Source organism: Gymnoscopelus microlampas, assembly GCF_963454915.1.
Source record: "Gymnoscopelus microlampas genome assembly, chromosome: 4".
NCBI lineage: Eukaryota > Metazoa > Chordata > Actinopteri > Myctophiformes > Myctophidae > Gymnoscopelus > Gymnoscopelus microlampas.
The window spans coordinates 31,604,305-31,628,439 of record NC_139941.1 but is presented as its reverse complement, the minus strand read 5'-3'; the positions used below and the strand labels follow the sequence as shown (position 1 = coordinate 31,628,439).

Sequence of the window (24,135 nt, the reverse complement as noted above, 5' to 3'; positions counted from 1 at the left end):
ATCCCTCTTATATATTTTTATATATCTTAATTATATATGAATATATAAATGTGTCTGTGTGCAGTAGGCCTAATACATAATACAGTTTTGTATTTTAAACTGGGAATACTGTTCAGTGGTTGACAGTAATTAAGTACATTTACTTATACAGCTCATACAGCTTTACTTATACCTTAATTTGAACAATGAGCAATTTAATCTGTTGTGTACCTTTGTACAGAAAACATTTAAACAATGACATATCAGTTCAATGTGGAAATAAAGTGCTTTTATTTAAGAAATCAACAAGTTTTTCACATGTTAAAATAAAAAAAAAGCTTTACAGCTAGCAAATGGCATATTATAAAGACTGTTCCCTCAAAATCTAACCAAAGCTAGCCTTGGTAAAGTAGGCTTTTGAGCAGTTTGGCAAAGTGATCATTAAAATGTCGCAAATTTTGAGCTCAAGCCTCAGACAACTGGACAAAGCAATGCAGGCTGTTGATAAATGGTGGGTTATCAGTGAAATCAACTATAGTGGTTAATGGTCTATCTTCATCACTCAATTACATTTGGAAAAACATCTTTTTGAAGATAAAGCATTTTAAAATGTATGTTTCCACTTCAGAAAGGTTGGTCTGAGTACCATTGCACAGAATAAACACCTCCACTTCCTAAAGTGGGACATGCCTCTTAAATAATAAGTAGCATATCTGATATTGAAGTCCATAATTTCCTTCTGCCAAGTCGGTGTTTGTAGCTTTAAGATGCTAAAGACTTGCCCTTAGGGACCTGCTGGTTTAGGTGTCTTATGTCCGCTTAACTTGAAGAAAAATATCTTTCATCAATAAAAAGCCCAATTATTATGATCCATGCAACACTGATGTGTGACCACTTCTAAACTGTATATTTTACCAGTATCATATCTTGCTTTATATTAGTTATTAGCACAGTCTGCGGAGGATGTCACACCAACATTTTGTGGCTTGTACTTGTATGAGTGACAAATAATCTTGAAATCATGACACACTATGGATACACAGGCACAGTGGGCGCTGCTATTGCTTCTGTGAACTGAGGTGATAATGGTTGCGGTTATTCAATAACTGACTGGTGATTCAGAAAAATATAAATCGCCCTAACCATAAAACCATAAATGGGGTACGCTAAACAAAATAAGGCTTCAGCCTAAGGAAAGCCAGGAACTTCCTTCTTCTTGTGCAGCAAAGATATCACCATGCAGCTGAATTACATTTTCTCACAACATGCTTTGATAATGATATCTATCTTATACTATACATTCACAAGTACGAGATTTTGTTTTCACTTTATCCGTAAACCTTCTAGACAGTTTGGAATGAACAGAATAGAAAATTATGGTATAGTATAACATAAGATAGTATGTAATGGTTTGATATCATTCTACACAAAAGAAAAATAAATAACCATTCCAATCTCTTTACAGACAACAAGCCCAATTTCAAAGCAAAGAGAAGAGACTGTGGAATAATGGAACCCTGAGATTTTCAATCATTCAGTAAGACCATGAACCCTCTGCCAGGTGACTCTATAGGAAGACTAGTCACTAAAATAATTTCCTATACTCTGACACTTCAATGCTACAGAACCCCACTGTTGATTTAACCCTGCAACTCAATAACATACGGTCAATGACAAAGTATTGGATTGCAACTGTGACTCTTAACTGAAGGACAGGACACATAACTGACTACGCATTATGTTAAGATACAAATATATAAAGGAGTATGTTCTTACCAAAAATAGCTTTTGGAAAATTTTGAATAAAGGGAGTTTGATATTGCCTGTGCAACAACAATGATCTATTACAGAAAGGATTAGAGGTTGCATAGATTGACTGTAGTGGTTAGGGAAGTTGAGGTGTGGCTGTTGGTTCTGGATCTGGAAAAGTTAACACGGTTACAGTGAGGTCTGGCCTCACTCCTTACGCTTAATTTATATTTCGTCACTCCACCAAAAAAAAGACGCATTTTAAACTGTAAAAAAGTCAGTTGTTAAATACGTACATTGTTGAGCGACATGTCATGACACTTTTTCGGCAAAGCATAATTAGCCATTATTCCCTCTTGTTCCTTTTACTTTTCGGTGAGCGATAGCTGCAATATCCTCTCCAGCTCCTCTTCCTCTTGCCGTCTCCTCTTGTCGTCTTCCTCTTGGGCTCGGGCTGAGAGCTCCATGGCAAGGCGGAGGTCTGTGTCAGGGCTGGAGGCTGAGACTGAGCTCACAGGGCTGGATGTGCCTCCCAAGTCCACTAGCGACCCCTCTGGGACACTCCTAGAACAACAGGAGAATAGTGAGCATAAAGAGAAGACATGCCTCTTTCCTGTCTAACTATATTGCTTTTTGTAAATACACACACATTCCAGTAGAACTGCATTGCCCTGGCTTTCACAGATATATATAAATAAAACGTCCCTACCTGTCACTAGGGCTACTGAGCATAGCATCACTGAAGTCCCCGTTGGCATCGTCCCAGCTAACATCCTGTAAAAAAATCAGAATACATTAGCACTTACTGGAGAAGGAAACTAGATATAGCAGTGTTATAGTAAAATTTGAAAGATTGCTGCAGGCAGAATGTGTGGTCTGGTATATGTGAGTGAACTTAGATCTCTACTTGATGCCCAGACCTGTCCTGGGACATTGCAGGACTCCAAAAGACTCTGATGGATGGCGTACTGCAAAAGCTCCTCATCGTGGTTGGACATAGGAGTGTGGCGGCTTCCCCCCCGATGGCGGTAGTGCGCAGGCACATCGAACACAGAAGGACACACCTGGAATGGGAGGGGTGCTACGTGGACCAAAAAGCAATGGAGCAGTTTTCAGCAAGTTCCTATGACTTTTGATGCATCACTTATGTTAAGAGCGAATTATAGCTTTGTTCCTACCAGCAGCTTCTACATCTTCCACCTCGGGCGTAGGTGTTGTAGCTGTGGATGTGTTGGCCTGGTTTTCTGTACTGCATTTGTTGACATTCCCGAAAGTAATCCTGGCATTGAGCACATGGAACAGGGGAATCTCTGTGTGAAAAGGTCAAATAATAGATTAAAATGGGTGAATAATTAAAACACCTTAAAAGAGATTTTGCATGAATGAATGAGGGCCTCTGTTTATCACTTGAATATGTGGTTTGTGTAAAAAGTCATGATTTATATTGTGCCATTTCTGTTCTGCGAGGGGATGGGGAATGTACCAATTTTTACAGGAAATCCTGGAGGGAACGTCATGGTGACAAAGTCTCGCAGCCGTGCAAAATGGGAGCTGGTCCGGGCCATGAGGTCAATGATGGGAGTTACCTGCTCCACCAGAGACAGGGGGTGATCCTCACTCATCCATAATGTGCCCTTGAACCTGTGTAGAATAAAGAAAAGGTAAAAACACACAAACTTCCCCTTATTTGCCATATAAAATATTAAGGGTGAAATGATAAAAGGTTTATTATGCCATCATGCATTTTTTTCCCCTCACTTCTGCGTTCGGGTGCTGAGCTCAAGAGGACGGCCAATGTCTCTGTTTTCCAGGTCAAACTCTGGGTCAAAATATTCCTCTGGAGTGATGGCAGTTGGATTAGTGGCAGTTGCAAACTCCAGAGTAAGGTCCTATCAAGATAATTACAAGAAGTGTTCATATGATGTCACCTGACTCCCGCAACTTCAAGAAGTTATTCATGCGTAGTTGCTAGAACAATGTTTTCTTACCCCCTGTGCACTTATGTGCTGCTCCACAGTGCCCAGAAGAGACTCAAGGACATTCCGTTCACCTATGAAACAAAGTCCATTTCCCATTATTCATATTCACACATGGCCATTTTGCTCTTACTTCATATTTGGGGTGTTTGCCCACCAGTATGAAGTAAATGCCACCATGTGAATATGGTCTCAGTGGATAACACATCTGTTATGATCATGTTACATTGACCTTTTAACAACAACTCTCCTTAATCACCAATTTGGGAAAATCATGTCTGCACAAGGTTTCACACATACTTTTTATCCTGGCCTTCTCCTCATCTGTAAGATGTTCTGTCCTTGTCCGGATCACCACATTCACATTGTTGACACTAAATACCTGAGAAAACAACCACGTATTATTCTATCACATCACAGTTAAAGAGCACTGTTACAGTAAGCTTGAGTGATTATGTTTAAAATAAAGTTATTTCACATGAACCTTTGCTTCGAATCCATTGACAACTTCAGTTTTGTCCGTCCTCCATCCCCAGACCCCAGCCTTATTCCTGGTGAAAATAAGATGTTTCTTAAGAAAATTTAAAAAATAATGAAAAAAGAAAAGAAAACTTGTGCATTTAAGGGTACAATAGAGCTACTTCACAGAAATATAAACTCAAGTACTTTTTTTCTTCAACACAGCTGCCCTAAACTAAATATACAGTATAAGTAATAATGATCAAGATGCTGTGTTATGATACCATTTCGTCTGTTAAGCTTGACATGAAGCATTAGGCCCTGTTGAGCAACCCTTTTATTAAAAAAAAGTCACTAATGTCTGACATTTCAATATGCAAGTTTTTTTTCCACCTCAATAAAGATTTCTGCAACACAACTGTAAGAGACATTTGAGCCATTGTGTTTCCAAATTGATGACATCACCACAGGGTTTTGTCAAGGCCAAGGTTGCCAGGGTTACAGGGTATTTGTCTGTAATCAAGGGCAGGTGTTGCTGATGGGAGGCAAACAGTTTTTTGACTGTGTTTAGGGGGGCTATTGATTTAGCTACCGTACGTTTAACTGTTTAACTGTACTTATCAATTGTATGCTGGAGTGACGACCAAGGTACAGAGAATAAAGCCTTTATTTATGAACTTTACGTACGGTTTGGACTTCAGTCTTTTTATCACACGTCGAAACAACCCTAGCCGTCGGCAACCAGTAGTGCCTGAAGTACAGGACTTTGGACACTACAACAACCATAACCAGTATATTATAGATGCTAGGTAGTCTCTCGAGCCAGACTGTTGACTCACACAATTTTCAAATTCTTCTGCCATACAATCTAACGATAGCACTAAAACGTATTTGTGAGTAAAGCGTGAAATAATGTAACGGCAGATGTACCGTTTGCTAATTATCATAATGTAAAAGAAACGTTTTTAAATAGTGGAAAGAGGAAAAAGATGGGACTCTTGCCTCTCAAAAGCAATATCCTTGGTGTCCAGGTACGTATTGACAATGGGAGTAGTCAACCTTTTGGCAACTTCCTGTTCAGCAGGTTGCATTGAATCTAATGTGACATCCTCCATTTCTTGGGATATGTTGAAGCGTTCAGTGTCCACCACTTCCTCATCATGGTTCACCTCCATCAACTCTGTGCATGTATCTGTCGATAGTTCCAGTATAAACAAATGTTTTGCACAAACAGCAATGAGAATGACACAAGGACCTCAGTCAAAAGGTTAAGGCCTGTGTGTGTCTGAGACTCTTTTACATACCATCGCCTCTGAAGATGTAGCTCCGACGCCCTCTGATCCACGTCATGTTCTCAAAGCCCAGAAGAGTAGAATCTACCCGCAAGCTGGCACCACTCTTCCAGATGCGACAGACATCACTTGGACAAACTCGGGACACAAGGGGGACTAAAAAGCAAAGCATATGAATATCACAAAGCTAAAAATGAAAGCAGAATTTAAACCTGGCAACGATGCGTTGAGAATGTCCTTTTTTTCCACAGGACATCACAAAATCTTAGTAGGCAAAACATTCTTTATTTTTGTTAAGAAACCACTGGGCTTTGCTTTAAATAGCATATGTATTAACTCTGCCCTTAAATCAAACTTTTTTCTTTTTAATCTTGGCATAAAATGTATATATTTTCTGCATTACACATGCAGTAATTGCATGAATTAAGTGACTATTTTTAATCATTTATTTTTGGTTCAACATGTAGGCTACTGTATATGTAAAAAAAGGGCGGTAAAAGCTTACTCCAACTGGTGAACTCCCATTTCATTTCCATGTAGAAATCTGGAGACTGGGGGCAAAACACACATCAGTTGCTTAATGTTTTTGCAAGTACATGTTGAGTTTTAGAATAGGATGGTAATACAAGACAGCGTTTTGTAAAGTTAAACCTCTCTGATCTTGGACAGCAGCTCAGGCACTCCTCCCAGTGCTGTAGATGCTTTGAGGTAGTCCCTGCGTTGAAGCACCAGTTGAACCATCTCTGGGTCTCCAGTACTGACTGCCTCCTGCAGCACTGAACACACAGAGACAGATTCAGTCAAACACCACTAACCCTTTTAAGCTAAGAGCATATGTCATCCATAAACTGCAAACATCCATTATAAAACCTCAGGACTGGTGGTGGTAATAGGCACTGAGGGCAATAATGCCTTACTGCAGGCGGAAAAGACAAGTGGGTGTGCATCTTTATAAGAAATCCAATTTAGCTGTGTGTACAGTAGGTTAAAATACATGGAAGGCTCCATGTGCCCACACGCCACTAAAACATGACATTTGTAAACCAAATACATAGACAAACAATTATGTGATTGTCAGTATGTCATTTAAGATTAAATGCCTAACCTGTCCAATTCTTGGAATTCTCTTTAGTTACTGAAGCCCCATGTCTCAGAAGGACTCTCACTGATTCTAGGTGCCCAAGTGACACGGCTAAATGAAGAGCGGTCCTCCCTCTGGGATCCACGGCCTCAATGTCACTCTAAAGGAAATGAAGGAGCGATTTCAATGAGTGCAATCCAATGAAAACAAACTGTTTAGACCTTGGTGGCACAAACAAGTATGTGTCACATTTGCTATCTATCATATCCGCACAAGGTTTCACACATATCCTGGACTTCTCCTAATCTGTAAAATGTCTAAATGGATAGATAATCTATTTATTTAATATGTCATTGAACTTAATGTTCCTATTGTTACTAACAGTGAATGTCTTCAGGCTCTTAATTGGTTCAAAAGTGTTGTACTGTCATAAAACATCTGTCAATCCACTGCAGCCACTGTGAACTGCTAAATGTGACGCCTGGACTGGCCTACATTACTAGATGAAGACCTACATAGCTCGAGGATGACGCTTTATTTAATTGTGTAGCTGATTCAACTAGATAGCTGTATGAGCTGATGTATATTGAGATGTTTACAAACCTGGGCCAACTCATTCTCCAGTTTCCTGTAGTCATTCTCCCAAACCGAGGAATGCAGTGGAAACGACCCTCTAATAGCTTCGCTAACGATAGCCGTGGACATCTTCCTCTTTATGAAGCCTCTCTAATAGAACGTTTGGCAGCTTATAATTATAGCCATGTGAAAAACGGCTGTACGCCCTTGCAGCGACCGAACATAGAAACAATATAATTAATTTCCTCGGTAATTGGCAATACTAATGTCACTATGGTGCTATTAGCCGGCTAGCCAACTTTCCCCAAAGCTTTGCCTAAATAAAACTTTTGAACACGGAAGTGTCAAGACTATACCATTATGATAGGGGTGTTTTGAAAAAATACATTACAAAAATAGTACACCCTCCAATTTACTGTATATACCCCCCGCCCCCCCAATTTAGGATATTTGGCTACATATCAGTGATGCAATTATAGGTGGTATGATTCATTTCCTTTAAATTCAAAATAAATAAATAATCTCCCCATGAAAATACATTCGTTTCTGCTTTACCTACATAATCTGTGCGACTGAGTGAGCCCGTCATTAGCGCCTGCGCATTGTGACCCAGTACCTCCCTGTTTATTTACCGTCTAAGCAGCAGCGTTGCCATGTCTGTTTATTATAAGCGACTTTGGGCTTGTTTTTCTGTAATGTTGCTTTTAAATATTGGCGTTTGCGGTGGTTTGTGGCTTATTGCGCTTGTTTCCTAATGTTGTTTAAACCAGTGGTTCTCAAACATGTGCATGTCAAGGACCCCCAAATTAATATTTGTGCCAGGCACCCATATACCAGATTTGTGTTGTTAAAATGTTTCAACAATATTCCACATTTTTCACATTTTGATAATAGCAGATCTACAAGCTCACAACGAGTTGTGACGTGACGCGTTGTGAGCCTGTAGATCTGCTAGTTCCTAGTTGCTTCTTTTGGGCTTGATTTCAAAGACCTGGTTGATTATTTGTCTCACACAACATGGCAACACTGGTCAAAGGCAAAGCTAACATCAGCATGCTTCAGTGGTGTCCTGTTTAACCCCGATATATTATAGCTCTATCTATGGTTTAACCTAGTTAGTACACAATAATTAAAAAATGATTAGCACTAGGTATTCACTCCACCATATCAGAACAACACACGTTTGTATAACGTTATCTAACGCGAAGAACGCCCTTCCGAGAATAAAACATGTAGCAGTCCGTCGGTACAGTTCCAAGGTAAGCTAGTTTAGGGATTTCAAACTTTTTCCATGTCTGTCATGGACCCTGGCTGGCCTGGACCACCATTGCAAAGTATTACTTCCTAGGCAAGATATATGTTTTCCTTGAAATTAAAGTGTAGGGTATGTGATTTTCTTAGTCACATAAATAAGTGTTAAATAGCTCTACATTCTGAAGATACTCATCCTGTAGAGTATTTGTTCAGTAAGAGTGCATGTGTGTGTGTGTGTGTGTGTGTGTGTGTGTGTGTGTGTGTGTGTGTCAATAATTTGCAGATTAAATGAATGAACAGTCTTCATTGAAAACTATTTTCTAGGTACCATGGGTTGCAACGTGGGAACCAGTGCTGAATAAACAACCTCCCAATGTAATGGTGAGAAAGATCTGCTCACAATTAATGAGTTTTAATACTATTTTCCTCACGTTTAATTACATGGCATGTTTGGGTCAGATATTTAACCGCATATTGAATGTATATAATATACATTTGCCCCCTAATTAAATGAATAATCCACATCTATATATAATTAATAGCACACTGGAATACATGTATGTATGCATGTATAATATAACCTTGGACATGCCAAACAAAATGTATAAGCCAAGTAAGACAACGCCTCTAATGTTTCCCTTTAAAAAAAAAGGCAAGCCAAGTCCCTGCTGATCTGGTGGACAAACTGGAGAGACTAGCCTTGGTTGATTTCCGCACCAAAGAGGGACTGATATGTTTAGAGAGAGCCATACAATTTGCAGATCAGCTTCATGTTGTGAATACAAATGGAGTTGAACCAATGGATTCTGTTCTGGAGGAAAGGTACAATACAAACACTAGATTACAATATGTGTGTACAAAATATCTCTTTAGCTCTGTGGTAATGATCTTTAAAAGTGAATGTCATGCGATTATCTTTAAAGTTGCAGTCATTTTCCACTAGTATGGCACATTTCCAACAATACAGCTTTCAGCTTTGCCTATTAGATTAATTACAAATACCTACATTCTGCCTATCACAGTGGCTGGAAGCAATTACATGAATGCTGCTTTGTTAACCTGTCTTTCAGAACATTGTACCTAAGGGACGATGCTGTGATGGAGGGAGAGATTGCTGAAGAACTACTCCAGCTTCCCAGAAGCACAATTGAGGAATATTTTGTGGCACCACCTGGTAAGGAAGAAGAACCTTGGGGTTTCTATAAATGTTATGACACCAGGGATGATTAGTACATATTTGGGTGCTACAGTAAGTGATTACTTACTGTACAGTCTAACCTGTACAGATATATCCATTAGTAAGCATTTTGCAGGGTTGTCAACTCAATAGTTTATAATAAATGTTGAGCTGCATCCTAATGTTCTTTTTCTTTCATCCAAGGAAACATTCCACTACCCAAGAGGGAGGAGCGGGCTACCATGTTGCAACATTCAGAGTTTTGACCAATGCACGTTTCTGCATTTCATCTGGATATTTATTTTATATTGTACATTGTTAATATTTCAGATTATTATAGATTTTGGTTTCACCAAACATATGTACTTTTTTTTATAACTACATTAACTGGACAAAATAAAAAAATATTTCGTCAGATACATGTTTGCAATGTCTGTATTTTGTAGACTGCCGTTTTAAGGCTTTTTCAGTTTTGTTTTTGCCATCATAATACAAAAATGTTTTCACAAGCACTAGATGGCGCCACATCCATCCATGGTTTTAATTCAGCTTTACCTGAAATGCTTATAGTTCAAATTTTGGTTTCATTTTTCATCAAGTGTTTACTTTCAATTCTAACATTTGCCCTGCTCATGCCAGTGATCAGTGTCTGTCTCCTTTGGGGAATTTCCTTTGACTGGACCATGTATTTATCAGTGTATTCAATGTTAATCTGGGCCAATTCACAACAGTAGGAGATAAAGATATGCAGACTGGGGAAACAATAAATGCATGGTGCAGCAGATGCGTCCATGATAAGTAGACTTATTGCTTCAAAGAGGGGGGGGGGGTTCTGGCATAGTTAGGGTCAATTTTCCCCCAAGTAAGCAAATCAATGCAAGTTATTCTGAGTGGATCCTGTGACGTTTTACTGCTATGCCACTAAAATGTGGAATTCCCCATAGTCATACAAAGTGTGACTCCTTGAGGCTTAAAAAGGCTTATCACCCCCCCTGTGATAAGCTGTTAATAAAGTATTCAACCGAAAGGAGTGCCCCCCCATCCCATGCACAGGTTATGAGGGCTGAGGGGTCATTGTTAGTAATGAGTATTATTACTATTGTGTGAATCATGCTATGGCCTTGAGCTCTCGGGCCAGGCCAACAATATTGTCCACAATCATAATGCATTAGCTTTCACTTGACTAGATTATAAAGTCATCGTTAAAAAAGCTTTCAATGGAGGATTACATTATTTTAAGTGTTATAGTCTAGACTAGAGGTATGTCATGATAGTCTGCACTGTGCTTTTAAAATCAATAAAATCAACACAAAAATAACCCTTATAAGTTATAACCCAAGCAATCGGAGTTTGATAGTTATGTTATTCGCGAATCTTCTATCATGACATGACATCACATTTCAGCTCGCATGTTTCGAGAAAGGAAACCGAAACAACGAGCCACTACATTGCAGGAGGAAAACGAATCTTAAGCTATGAGCCGTATGAGGTGGGACAGTCGCTCATCAGCTGTTCAAAACACGGTCCAGCTGAAGCTTATAAACATTGCTGGCTGCTGTGCTGAGACGCGACACCAGGAGCATTACTTGAGACAAACAGCTGGAAGATTGTCTGACTCTTCACCTAGACTGGTATCAACTCATTTTGCCGTTCACCTGTCCTGTCCTGCTCATCAAGACATCTAACTGAACGGATCTTACAATAAAAAGGTAAAACATTCATTTTAACATTTTATTTTTCATAATTAAAGGTAGGGTAAGTGATATGTCTTGGTTAAAATAAGTGTTAAGCTCTATTATTCTGATAGTAATCATTGCTTTTTGATCAGTAGGGGCCTCTTTATTTAACAGAAAATGCATTATCATTACATAAAGAAATGAGCAGACAAAATTGGAACTGGAACTAAGATTGTAGTTGAAAAATGGATACTCTTCTGATATGATTAAATTGACAACCTAACTTATTAATTGTTTATTAAAGAGCTATCAAAATTTTGAGCTTAGACCTTTTCACCCCAAAAAAAAATGAAAAAACGTTTTAAAGGGATATTTCACTTTTAAAAAAAATGTTTGGGGTCATTTTAACGTCAGGCTTTTGTGTGCACTCCAGACAGTTTTTAAGTTGATTGATTCAGTATTTAGACATTTTATATTCATTTTATCAGACACGCCCCCTTCCTTTACAAATCCATTGTAACTTCTAACTCCATTTTAACCATGTTGGATTCATTGAAAACACCCGTTCTTGGTTCTGGTGACTGATCTTGTCCTGGTAATAGGTGAGGGGGTCTTGTTTTTGCGATTACTTTTTTCATTACTTTTATTTAATTTTGTATGTTTTTTTTTTTTCCATTTCCCCTCCAAAATGTAAAAAAATTATGAAAAAAGTAATTGAGAAAACACGGCCACCTCACGCATTAGAATGACAATATCAGTCACCAGAACCAAGAACCTGTGTTTTCAATGAATCTAACATGGTTAAAATTGAGTTTGAAGTTACAATGGGTTTGTATAGGAAGGAGGCGTGTGACTTGTCTTATAAAATGAATATCAAATGTCTAAATATTGAATCAAGCAACTTAAAAACTGTCTGGAGTGCTCACAAATGCCAGAGTAGATGTTACAATAACCCCAAACATGTTTGAAAGTGAAATATCCCTTTATCCACAAGAATCACTTTAATGTAAAGATTTCTTCTTTACATTGATTTTTGTAAATGTGTAAATACCGGAAAATCATGGCAGGTTTACATCTTAATATTAATTATTATTTTTATAATTTGTATAGACTATATCCATCACCATGGAGATCAAAATAACGATGCTGAATGGGGAGTCGAAGTCCCTGGTGGTGCAGCCGGGCGCTACAGTGGGGTCTTTGAAAACCCTCATCAGCCAGAAGTTTGGAGTGTCCATCCAGAGGCAGAGGCTGTCCTACAACAATGGCCAGAGGATGAGTCTAGATGACGATTCCAAACCTTTGAGCTCCTATGGTTTGGAGTCCGGATCACAGGTCTGCATGGTGATAACTGAACCGATTCCAACCCAGGTGTTCTTGAAAAATGAAAAGGGCCAGACAAGTACCTTTGATATCGCACCTGGTGAGACTGTACAAGAGTTCAAGCGCAAGGTTCATAGTAAGGAAGGTGTTCCTGTGGACCAACAAAGGCTGATTCATGAAGGCAAGCAGATGGATGATGGCCGAAAACTGGATGACTACAATGTCAGAAGTGGAAGCACCATCTACCTGACTCTAAGACTAAGAGGAGGCTGAGAACACTTTCAAGCGAGAAATATAATCATTCCATGTTAATTCATTGCAGATAAAGGACCACATATTAATCTAATAATTTTTATTTTTTTTGTTACAATCACATTTGTCTTAAAAATGTAATAATGTATTGGCAGTAACAATAAAGGCAAAATGAGATGGTTCCATTAACAGAGCCTATTCCTTGAAGAAAAGGGGGAAATTTTTCACTACTTTAGCATAAGATTAAATGTTATTTGGAATTCTGGGCAGATCTTTCCTTTTACCTGAGAAACACTTGATATTAAGCCACATAGAGCTACCGTATATCATATATTAGCATGGTAACTGACACTAAATCTAAATCAATCAAATGAACAAATAAAAAATTACTTTAACATCATATATTACAAAATGATACAGACATTATTTTGATCATACATACAAGTTTAGGTTCACAGTTACATTGTACTAGTCTTTGGCTTGGTTTTAAGTACACTTTAAGGTGCTATTCTTTGAAATGATGAGTAATTCAAGTCAGTTGCTTCAACATAAACAGCGTCTTATCACACGTAACAATGTATCCATTTACTGTATTTGACTCATTAGGATTTAATTAGAATAGCTACTATATTGTATATGAACTGTTCAGTGTAACAACTGAGAGGTTCCATCTCTAAGGCATGTCCCGGCCATTGTGGTGCACCAGATTCTTCCAACTTCGGAGGTTTCATTTCCTCAAAGATGCAAGGTATGCATACCAAAACAATGCAACCACATTGGCAAACAGCACTCTGAACTGAAAACAAGAAAAAAGGGAGACACAGGAAGTGTCAATAAAAACACTGAATCAGCCTCTGTTCAAATACTGCAACATGCCAGTGGACAGTAACTACCTGAACAGGCACAAAGTTGATATTGATGAACTGAAAGGGAGTCCAGACTTTCCAGTTCATCTTCAAAGCGGTCCAGTAACTATTGTTCATTTTCTTTTCAAAGTCTTGCCACCCTTTAGCCTAAGAACAGGTAAAGTTTGGATTTATTTCAAAATGCACAACAGCTTTCAGCTGACCTTGGATGCATTCTGTTAGTAGAAGCTTCATGAAATACTGTTGAACAGAAAAGGCTATACTGTAAATTTAGAAAATAAGTAAAAATGTATAATGATTTGAGATCAGTGTAATATCTGAGGAGTGGTTGGTGCAGGGGCCACTGTGTTCGTGATGACCCACCTCAAGGATGTTCATGACAAAGTAAAACAGCAGCAGAAAGCCAGGGGCAAAGATAAGACGATCCAGCAGCAGACGTTTGATGATACAGTATCGGTCAGTGGTGGGCAGCCACAGCTCCATAAGCTGATAAAAGTAATGGCTCACTGGTCCAGTGATTAACAACCTGAAACCACCCAAATTAAGCTAGCTAAAACATAAAGCCACACATTTCATACTTTCATACATAAATTTGTAAAAGCACATACATCAAGACAATAAATACTAGGTGCTAGACAGAAAAATACTACAGAAAGAGAGATGTATATGTATCATCAGAATTGTTTTTTTTAATGGGACCTTTTTCTACTGTGCAGACTTTAACTTTTAGCCAGTTGGCATTCAAATTATGTTTAGCAGTGCTGTCACAGAGGGAGCTCAATTCCAACTAAAATATAAGGGATAAATCTTTGATCTTCAGAGGACAATTCAGGTCTCAGTAAGAATAAACACAGGAGAGGTACAGATAAGAGTAATGTCAATAACCACACCAAGATAAATAAGAATAAATATGAAATAAAATACTAAGCTAATGGCCCTAGATATCTGCACTGGATGTTTGAATATGTATAGTCTGTCAATATAAATATACAGTGAATATATTAATGAATATACATCTACTGCTATATAGTGCATATAGTATGAATACAGTGTATATATGAATGAATATGTACAGTCTAACAAATCTGAGTATGTGGGTGGATATATGCACAGTCTGACAATCAACAATGAATATACAGGTTCAGGTATATATATATATATATGAATGAATATAGACTGTGTCAACAATGAATATAATAATGGATACAGTAGCCTACTATCAACAGTGAATGTGAGTGAATATTAACACTAACTGCATAATAATAGTGAATATAAGTACAGTCTCTCAGCAGATAATGTTAACAGGCGTCTTATATATCCTAGTAGTCCATGTGCAAGTGCACCAGAGTCCATTAAACACAAAGTGCTAAAATCATATTGAGATGAAGTGATAAACTATGCAGCAAAATACTGTAAAAAATAAATATAAATATTTTAAACTTGACAATATAGTGTAACATGTAGCCACCCCTACAACAACCAGACTTATTATTCATGAACCCAACTACAACTATTATCACATACAGCTTAGCTCACCCATAAACTGCATAACGTGTAACTCCTGCTGTGTCAATCTCCTTCTTTGGCAGTTCATCTTTGGCCTTCTTTTTTGCCTCCAATGTCTGAGATAGAAGATTCCCTAGAGCAGTGAGGATGCCACTGACATACCAAGGACACAAACATGTTTAACATGAATTGATGAGGATTGATAAATAAAAAAACAACGGATCACAAAACTCGAATAATTAATAGGGGAGTTGCCTAAGGAAGATGTTCATTGGCTGAAACCGACAGAGGGGGCAACTGTAGATGACAAGCGGTCAGAGCAAACAAAAAAGAAGGGGCTACACAAGCCAGCAACAAAACATGCATTTTCATTGAAAAAGCAAAGATAGTTATCAAAAGTGCAGCTCTTGTTGCATTTGTTGGAAATGCCACAATCCTGAAGCATGCATGGCTAACAGAATACTCATCCAGGGAGGGACTACATTTAGCTTTGAAGCTAATTCTGGAACAGTTTAAACTGTAAAATTGTCATGCTAAGAAAAGAAAAGAAAAAACAAACTTTTCCTGCTTTGTTCATACCAGAAAAAGTACATTAGGCTGTAAGATTCTAACTTAATTCTCTACTACAATGTAGTCATGGCGTTAGTACCTAGGTAGGCAGCTACAGCTGCCTGCTGTGTATAAAAACAAAACAAGACATTAATGTATGGCCAAACAGTTACTGACCTCGTAACAGACTTTGTGACAAGGGGATACTTCTTCAGGAGAATCAAATACTGTTGAAGTAACCGCAACTGGATGGACGAATCACGAACTGGCACGCTCTGTACGGGCATGGTCAGATCATTGGCTGCATGCAACAGATTAAATAAATGAGAAATCAACTTAAAACAAAGGACCTCAGACTCAGCTGTGTTCTGTGCTCTCAGACTCAGTCCTGTCCAGTGTCTTCCTCCGTCTCAGATCACCAGATACTGTACGTCACGGCGTGCACTGAATTGACACACATCCAGTCCAAACACGCCCTTCCGCCACTGCCATGCATGGTGCATTTGGGTAAACTGGTAACATTCAGTGGTAGAGAAAAATCTAAGATTCTTTACTTATAAGTAAAAGTATCCATACTGCCATGCAGAAAACACTCTTTTACAAGTAAAAGTCCAGTAATCAAAATGTATGAGTAAAAGTACAAGTGTGTTGGCATCAAAATATACTTACCAACATACCAAAAGTAAATGTACTCATTATGCATAGTTATTTTGAAAATAACCGATCTACAAGCTCACAATGCGTTCCAAAATGTATATAGGGCATAAGTGGGTAATGCATGTTTTGTAATAATAATCAATATCTACGAAGTGACTATAACTAAAGTTTTTAAACAATTGTAGTGAAGCAAAAGTTTAATATTTGCCTCCGAGATGTAGTGGACTGGAGTACAATAAAAGTAAAAGTATTAAAATTTGGACATACATACTCCAGTAAAGTAAAAAATACCTCACAATTGTACTTAAGTACAGTACTTGACTAAATGTACTTAGTTACTTTCCACCACTGGTAGAAAAATATCTTAGAAGTCCTTTGCATACATGAAGTTGTACATTTGATGACGTTTAGGGCCAGCAAAGAATTAGGAAGATCCTGATAGCTCAGTGGGAAGATCTAACACATATGGATGGACATAAATGGATCAATTATGGACCCAAATGCAGGCGGGCTAAATTGTTTTATTAAAACAAAACTCTTGCTTTTCAATAAAGTAGCTCGTAGATTCTGATAGCTAAGCATGTTGTGCATTGCACTGGGGGGAAAAACAAACCAAGAAAAAGGGATGAACTTCTTTATGTTTAAAAAAGTAGGAAGTACAAAAACATTTTCAATACACAAACAAGAGAACAACACACACTGGAACTTCTATCTCTTCACAGTATAAAACTCAATGGAACATTGTAGAGATATACTCTAAAGGTGGCATCAAAACGGAAAGAAAAGAGCTTCACAAAAGATAAATAAAATCAGTGTAGTGCACAAAATCTGGAAAAAACAAACACTTTTAGGAGAATACGTCAAACAGGAATGAAATGAAAAGCTTATGTATTGGTTTTGTATCTGGTCACTGTTGTTAATCTATATCCATGTTCAGTGGTGTCTCAGCAAACAGACATGTACAGTATGACATTCTAGAGTGCATTCCAGTTTATAGGTTCCTTTTCAGATTTCTTCAGCAGCTCATTTGCCTTTGAGAAATGCTTGCATCCAAAGAATCCACGATGAACAGACAAAGGCGATGGATGTACTGCTTGCAGGACGTGGTGACGTTTCTACACAAGACATGAATATATGAAGTCATCAGCATCGACTACATATCCACACAAAACACAAGATTACTGCATATATCTTACACCTACTCGATCGATAGCAGCTCCTTTCTTATGAGCATATGATCCCCACAGCATGAAGACAAGACCCTCCTGATTGGTGCTGAGCCACTGCACCACAGCATCAGTGAAGGTTTCCCAGCCTTTCTCTTTGTGGGAGTTGGCCTGGCTGGCTCGAACAGTCAACACAGCATTGAGCAACAACACACCTAACAAAACAGAGGGACAAAAATAAACTAGATAAGAAGCTCCTTGCTTGCAAATAGCTACACTTGTATTACTGCTACAAAAGCCTAACTGCATAAAAAGCAGGTGAACATAATTGGCTACAAATACCTATAGTTCCTCCTCCATCCAGCATAAAGAGATATGCACTTTTGCACGCGATACAAATTTCCATTTTGCAAGCAAGAGCCAATTTTGTTTATAACCAACGTGCACTTGGTTAATGCTATTCCGTCATGTGTGTGCACACGCATACGTGCGCTTGTGTGGAGGTGCTCTCCCCAAATAGGGCCACCCCAGTCAGAAAAGTCTGGACACGCCACACCTCTCTGGGCATTCAAAACAGACCTTCAACATGATGCTTTTCAAGTGGTACCTTGTTTAGCCCATCCAGTGAGATCTCCATGTCCCGGGTGCTCAAATCCCTCGATGTCAGAGGCCAGTTCTTTGTACATGTTCACCAAACTGCACAAAATTATGTTATTTAGCATCCAATATAAGAAGAGCTGAAATGTTTTACCACCAATGCTGATTGCTTAGGGGATAAATTGAATCTGAACCATCAGGTAAAGATTTGTGTCAGATTCTGTGTCTAGGTGAGACATGACCGTTGACACGATCTAAATGTCTCAATAGAAGAGCAGGGAGACAAAATACAACCACCCCAAATTGTATACGTTTTGTGTTTTGTATTAACATACAGATTAGACAAAATAAAAATGTATTCATTAAAAAAAGGGTTAGTTAGTTACATAGTGCCGCTTTAAATAGAACCCTTCCAAATATAATGCACACCTACCTAGTCTACTCTAAATGATAAAATTACACTTTACAGCAAGTGCAAAGAAACAGAATTATGTATGTATCAATTGTGTTCTTTGTCTCAACTTCCACAATCAAACTAAAGTCTGTACTGCCAATACACAGACCTTGAACATGACACTGAATGGAGTACCGTAGTTACATTACAGGACAAGTAGTCTCCCCGACTCCCTCAATCAAAAGAAAATGGCAGTTTTTGAAAAGTAAACTGCATTCCAACCCCACACTGTAGTCTCTACTGAATCTGTTCCCTCATTAGCTGGTTACATTAGGTACCATTTATTTACTCTTCCATGCATGATGAATAATGTGGTTAACCCCATTAAGACCTAAGGCCAATTCTAAAAACGCCTTCTCTAAATCCCAACCTGGAGGGAAAAGAATATATAGGAACAACTTATGTGACTCAGATGCTGTTCCGGATTGAAAGGTAAAAAGACATATACAATAGGTCTATGGATTAACAACATATTTTTGTGTGGACCCTGTCTTTCTGAATAGTGGATACTGAAAAGGAAATACTGCATTCCAATTGACTTTTTAATTGCCAGAAAGAAGTGTCAGCTGTGTACTGACAATTTTACAATCAATAGACACAAGTGAGGTAAATTATAGATGTCCACAACTGGCACAAGTAACAGATCTATCCCAGCAGGGGGAGCCACAATCACATGATGTACAGTAGGTGAATAAAACACTAAATACTAAAACACTTCATAAGAAATAAGCAAATGAAATCTCCAACCCATTGGGATTGAGGGTATCAAGGGAGTCTCCTTCTGTAAAAGGGTTATGTCCAAATTACCCCCTCTCTGTGGCATATTCACCATTTCAAGGCCCATGTAATGTATTTCACTCAAGCTGAGGTTATGGCTATTCATTAATTTAACCCTATATAGTTGACCAGGGTCCAGCAGGGGCCTATACTTGGGTCCCTTCCTTTTTTCCCCCACTACACCAAATGTATTAGCTGATCTACTGCCGGTAGGCCACAGTAGACTTTGAAATATGTTTAAAGAAAAAACACAAATTGCATTCGTTGAACAAGAAAAAAGCAAATTTAATCTATCCAATATGCCTCCCTCTGAAGAAAGGTTCTGTCTCTATCGCCACCTCTTTGTCTCAGACTGCCATGTGGACTCTAATGATCTTCTACGTATGTATATCTCTAGCTGGTACCCCAGTATACCTGACCATCTTTTGATGGTCTAAAAAGTTATTAACACTTTTTTTACAGTTGGCTCTGTAGGAGATGAGCTGTCGACAAATGGGTCCGTCTGTCTGTGTCTGTTTATCCTAGACTAATTTCCAAATATCTGGACTGATCGGTGGCAATGTTCTTGTGCACGTTGCTGGTAGGCCACGGAAGGACGTATTTCCCCCCACATAAATAGCTTCATGCTTATAACTTGCATCATTGTGGCCCCCCTTGCTGGGATACACCATTTTGCAAGTTTACTTATTGAAGCTTACACAAGCTGATGAAGGTGGTCTTGCCTGAAATGCTGGGTGGCAAATTAAAAAAAGGCAATTTGGAGTGCATTGCATTCCTATTTCCCAGTCTTTCTTTTTCATTATTTACTAATTCAAGAATCCAGTTTTCATGGTATAATCATGAATTGAAGTACATAACACCTAATTTTCTATGAATAGAGGTTAATACATGGTATACACAGCTAAAAGTGACTGAACAACAATTTACCACTGAGGTGGTTAAGTGCAGTGTTTTGGACTGGCTGAATCATTGGTGTGCTGAGGACTGGGCTTTAGATGTGGAAGCACTTGGACATGGTGTGTTTATTTACAGAAATGGTATTTCTCTCTTACCTGGGTGGAGGTCGAACTGGTTGTTGCACACTGAAGCATAAACCATGGGCTTGGTTGGGGCCATGATACGGATCTTGGCCAAGAATCACTACTTTGACCTGAATATTTAAAGGCAAGCATATGCCAACTTTCAATAATCACACATCTGATACTGCTGCTGATTACTCTTTTGAAGCAAGCAGACATATTTTTAGGGAGATATTTTGTATTGGAAAAAAGCTTCCCACATGTGGATTTGTCTTTTCAGTTTACATAAGAAGATCAAAGCATTCCACAATGTGTTTAATTTGTCCGCTTATTTCTCCAGTGGCTTCTGGAATTTTGTGAGATTTGTCAGGTGGTGGTGGAAGGTATAGGTAAAAAGGGAATGCCTTGGAATAAATTGCACCTGTGTGTCAGACCGTGTCAGTAGCAAGACTCAATAACAATGGCAGAACTATTAAACTTACATCTTGGATGTCACACATCTGTGTCCATGTAAACACATGCTGGGCAGGTGGATAGATGGTGTGGCGTTTCCTTTCTTCAGAAACAAATGACATCAACTGTGACAGGGACAGAAATATATGGAAACTAAAAAATACAAGTAAACAAAACACTTTGTACAACATGTGGTAATGTGCTGCTGGTCTCTCTCACTTGTTTAAAATAGGGCTTGTCAAACTCTGCGGACAGTGCCTTTGACCAGCTTTTCCCAAATCCTTCAGGTGTTGTTCGACTGGCAGCGAGTCTGTCAAGAGCTGCTCTTTTGTTTAGGGCGATTTTGTCCAGTTGTTCTTGGGTCAGAGAGGAGGAGGAGGCGGCGGTTGACCCAGGCTCAGTAGTTGAGGACTTCAACTTCTTTCGTCCAACCTTAGTATATTGAGCAAAATAAACAGTTGGCAAGGCGTTTGCAGCTGGTAATAACGTTTTTAGTTTTCGGGATCCGCGCTGCACAAACATTTCCGTGGTGTAACGTGAATGTAGTACTGCAGAGTACAGACCATAGAGTAGTACAGACAGAGAGTGCACGACGTGCCGCAGCTTGTGAACACATCCTGCTTTACGCCGCATCACAACTAATTCCGCCAACAACAACATTCAAATGAAATAATCTAATCATGTTATCCAATCCAACTAGCTGCCAGAGGTGGGAAAAGTACACATTTTAACTTAAGTAAAAGTAACAATACTGCAATGTAGACATACTCTGTTAAGTATACTGTATACGTCTGGAATTCAAAATTCACTTGAGTAAAAGTACAGAAGTATTGGCATCAAAATGTACCAAAAGTAAAAGTACTCATTTCACAAGTTTAAAAAAAAACGAAATGTATATAGGGCTCAAGTGGTTATGTTTTGTAATAATAATAAAAATCTACAAAGTAGCTTAGTAGCTAAAGTTATAAAATAATTGTAGTTGAGTAAAAGTACAATATTTGCCACTGAGAGTAGAAGTAAAAGTACTGAAAATTGTAAATACTCCAGTAAAGTAAAAAAAAAAAAAAAAAAAAACTCAAAACTGTACAAGCAATCTACTAGTTGACGTCAGTTTAATACATGCTGACCTGGTCGTCTTTAGTATCCCCTTCGTTTTCATCCAGGTCCTTTGAAACTCTCTTTTTCGAGACTGGTGAAAAGAATGAATTAATAGTTTTCTGTCCAATCATGTTGTTAAGTTTTACTATAATTCCAACAAGCTATGGTTAACTACTTAGTTTCTAGCCACTATTCCTGAGAAAACCAGGCAGGAGGTTGGGTTCTGACCGGCATGCACCACACTGTGTGTATGATCCGCGCCAAAACAAAATGACGTCAACGCGTATGGAAATGAGTTAGAGTCGCGTTCAGGACAGTGTTGCCATGTCCGCTTGTTATAAGCGACTTTGGGCTTGTTTGTCTATGAAGTTGTTTGTAAAATATTGGTGGTTGCGGTTTTTTGGGCTTGTTTCTAAAGTGTAGTTAGTTATTTGGGCTTGTTTCCTAATGTTGTTTAAACTTGTTTAAACCAGTAGTTCTCAAACATTTTCATGATCAAATCAATGTATTTGTCCAAGGACCCCCGAATATTTTATGCCAGGGACTCACCCCCCATACAAGAATTGTGTTGTTAAAATGTTTAGCAGGTCTACAAGCTCACAACACGTCGCATCGCGACGCGTTGTGAGCTATTTTCAAATAGCCGTTGCTTAGTCGCTTCTTTTGGGCTTGTTTTCATAGACCTGGTTGCTTATTTCTCTGACACAAATCTGGCAACACTGGTTCAGGAAGACTGGTGGCTGCTTGATAGCTGATTGTGGCTATGGTGACCTGTAACCCGAGCAATCAAAACAGGGCATTTACTTGCAGGTGCAACTGGTCCCAGCAGCACGGTATTACGTTCCACATTCGTATATGTCTTCTAATTATATATTTATTATAGCATAGTTATGGATAGGTTTGTAATTCGAGGACAAAAGCGTTCTTATAATAATGGGGCTGCTGAAGATGCCCCGAGAGCCAGCAAGAAGGTGAAACTAGATCCAGGCAATGATGATGGGGGAATAATAAAGGAGGAAGAAGCAGATGAAGATGCAGACTGTGCAGAGTTCTCTCATCCTGTTCCCTGGCAGAAAGTAGAAGCAGAAGGACTGGACTGTGATTATGCTTTACTCTTCCCCAAGGAGGAAGCAGACGACCTATTTAAGAAACTGGAGGAGGAAGTGGTGTACTTAACAGGTAGGCCTACATATCAACACATCATCATGAAAACAATTTAAGATGTAATGGTATAACTATTGTTTTTGTTTCAGGTGATGAGGCAAAGGTACAAGTGTTTGGAAAGGTCTACGATATTCCCAGAAAACAGGCAACATATGGGGATGAAGGACTAACTTACACTTATTCTAGGGTGAAACATTCAGCCCGTAGATGGACTCCTACCTTGGAATATATTCTGGATGCTGTTTCCAAAACAACAGGACACACATTCAACTTTGTTTTGGTTAACAGGTGAGGAATGAGTTAATCCATAAGTTTCAATAAGGTACAGAGTTGATATTAGTCTCTTTAACCACTACACTATAAAATCTGGCATCCCTATCATATGTGTAGGAGGCATTTTCAAACCATGTTTTAAATATATCTACAAGCTTGTAGATAGATATGCTATTAGCACTATTTTTAAAATAGGGCTCAAGTGTTTTACCTGATCTGCTCTTTGTCAGGTATAAAGATGGGCACGATCACATGGGGGAACACCGTGATGATGAACGGGAGTTGGATCCCGTCTGCCCCATCGCCTCAGTCTCTCTAGGGGCAGCACGGGACTTCATCTTCAGACACAGGGAGGCACGGGGAAAACCAAATTCTCGTAATATTGAACCAGTGAAGCTGGAGCTTGCTCATGGAAGCCTGCTCCTCATGAATGCACCAACCAACACACACTGGTACCACAGCTTACCTGCACGTAAAAAGGTTCTTATGCCACGCATCAACCTGACCTTTAGACGTATCCTCATGGACGGGAAGAAGTGAGTGGCAGCCATTCAACGTTTAATCACTTGGGACTACTGGTGTTGATTTCTGCGACTGGCACTTATTTGAGATTACAAGAGACCTCACAGCAGGCATTAGGTTTCTTTTCAGAGTAAGCAGTGACAAGTTGAGATCTATGGAATGCAGGTTCATGTCAAATGCAGTGATTGCAAATTTCGTTAGAATTTGTAAGCCTATAGGAGGTTTGCAAATGGTGTTGTT

At 38.8% G+C, this 24,135-nt stretch overlaps 6 protein-coding genes across 8 annotated transcripts; 3 read left to right on the top strand and 3 right to left on the bottom strand.

The window, feature by feature from the left end:
- Positions 1 to 246: 246 nt before the first annotated feature.
- Positions 247 to 7,457, bottom strand: ankrd13a (ankyrin repeat domain 13A). Its single transcript, XM_084054894.1, has 15 exons — positions 7,140 to 7,457; positions 6,561 to 6,696; positions 6,107 to 6,231; positions 5,961 to 6,006; positions 5,468 to 5,611; positions 5,166 to 5,355; positions 4,189 to 4,255; positions 4,005 to 4,086; positions 3,717 to 3,778; positions 3,487 to 3,617; positions 3,212 to 3,369; positions 2,907 to 3,038; positions 2,649 to 2,809; positions 2,438 to 2,502; positions 247 to 2,292 (listed from the first exon to the last, which is right to left on the bottom strand). Exons 1-15 carry the CDS (start codon positions 7,239 to 7,241, stop codon positions 2,094 to 2,096), a joined length of 1,800 nt encoding a protein of 599 aa, XP_083911020.1. The 5' UTR covers positions 7,242 to 7,457; the 3' UTR covers positions 247 to 2,093.
- A 690-nt stretch (positions 7,458 to 8,147) lies between these two features.
- On the top strand, positions 8,148 to 10,307 carry gatc (glutamyl-tRNA amidotransferase subunit C). Of its 3 annotated transcripts, none has more exons than XM_084056337.1 (5): positions 8,148 to 8,371; positions 8,691 to 8,741; positions 9,019 to 9,188; positions 9,437 to 9,540; positions 9,748 to 10,306. In XM_084056337.1, the coding sequence occupies exons 1-5, from the start codon at positions 8,249 to 8,251 to the stop codon at positions 9,807 to 9,809; spliced, it is 510 nt and encodes a 169-aa protein (XP_083912463.1). In that variant the 5' UTR covers positions 8,148 to 8,248; the 3' UTR covers positions 9,810 to 10,306. The 3 variants fall into 3 exon arrangements, with proteins under 3 accessions (XP_083912463.1, XP_083912462.1, XP_083912464.1); XM_084056336.1 differs by having other exon boundaries at positions 8,691 to 8,747; positions 9,748 to 10,304; XM_084056338.1 differs by having other exon boundaries at positions 8,243 to 8,371; positions 8,650 to 8,747; positions 9,748 to 10,307.
- Positions 10,308 to 11,028: 721 nt separating this feature from the next.
- isg15 (ISG15 ubiquitin like modifier) lies at positions 11,029 to 12,983 on the top strand. Its single transcript, XM_084054108.1, has 2 exons — positions 11,029 to 11,252; positions 12,330 to 12,983. The coding sequence occupies exon 2, from the start codon at positions 12,345 to 12,347 to the stop codon at positions 12,813 to 12,815; it is 471 nt and encodes a 156-aa protein (XP_083910234.1). The 5' UTR covers positions 11,029 to 11,252; positions 12,330 to 12,344; the 3' UTR covers positions 12,816 to 12,983.
- A 146-nt stretch (positions 12,984 to 13,129) lies between these two features.
- pxmp2 (peroxisomal membrane protein 2) lies at positions 13,130 to 16,123 on the bottom strand. Its single transcript, XM_084054107.1, has 5 exons — positions 15,893 to 16,123; positions 15,197 to 15,319; positions 14,024 to 14,186; positions 13,688 to 13,807; positions 13,130 to 13,590 (listed from the first exon to the last, which is right to left on the bottom strand). Exons 1-5 carry the CDS (start codon positions 16,000 to 16,002, stop codon positions 13,522 to 13,524), a joined length of 585 nt encoding a protein of 194 aa, XP_083910233.1. The 5' UTR covers positions 16,003 to 16,123; the 3' UTR covers positions 13,130 to 13,521.
- Positions 16,124 to 16,875: 752 nt separating this feature from the next.
- On the bottom strand, positions 16,876 to 22,162 carry unga (uracil DNA glycosylase a). The gene is made up of 7 exons (XM_084054659.1): positions 21,966 to 22,162; positions 21,058 to 21,270; positions 20,868 to 20,963; positions 20,419 to 20,516; positions 18,146 to 18,234; positions 17,575 to 17,753; positions 16,876 to 17,487 (listed from the first exon to the last, which is right to left on the bottom strand). Exons 1-7 carry the CDS (start codon positions 22,065 to 22,067, stop codon positions 17,347 to 17,349), a joined length of 918 nt encoding a protein of 305 aa, XP_083910785.1. The 5' UTR covers positions 22,068 to 22,162; the 3' UTR covers positions 16,876 to 17,346.
- Positions 22,163 to 22,677: 515 nt separating this feature from the next.
- On the top strand, positions 22,678 to 24,030 carry LOC311043278 (DNA oxidative demethylase ALKBH2-like). Its single transcript, XM_084054466.1, has 3 exons — positions 22,678 to 23,115; positions 23,190 to 23,388; positions 23,604 to 24,030. The coding sequence occupies exons 1-3, from the start codon at positions 22,827 to 22,829 to the stop codon at positions 23,911 to 23,913; spliced, it is 798 nt and encodes a 265-aa protein (XP_083910592.1). The 5' UTR covers positions 22,678 to 22,826; the 3' UTR covers positions 23,914 to 24,030.
- Positions 24,031 to 24,135: the final 105 nt, after the last annotated feature.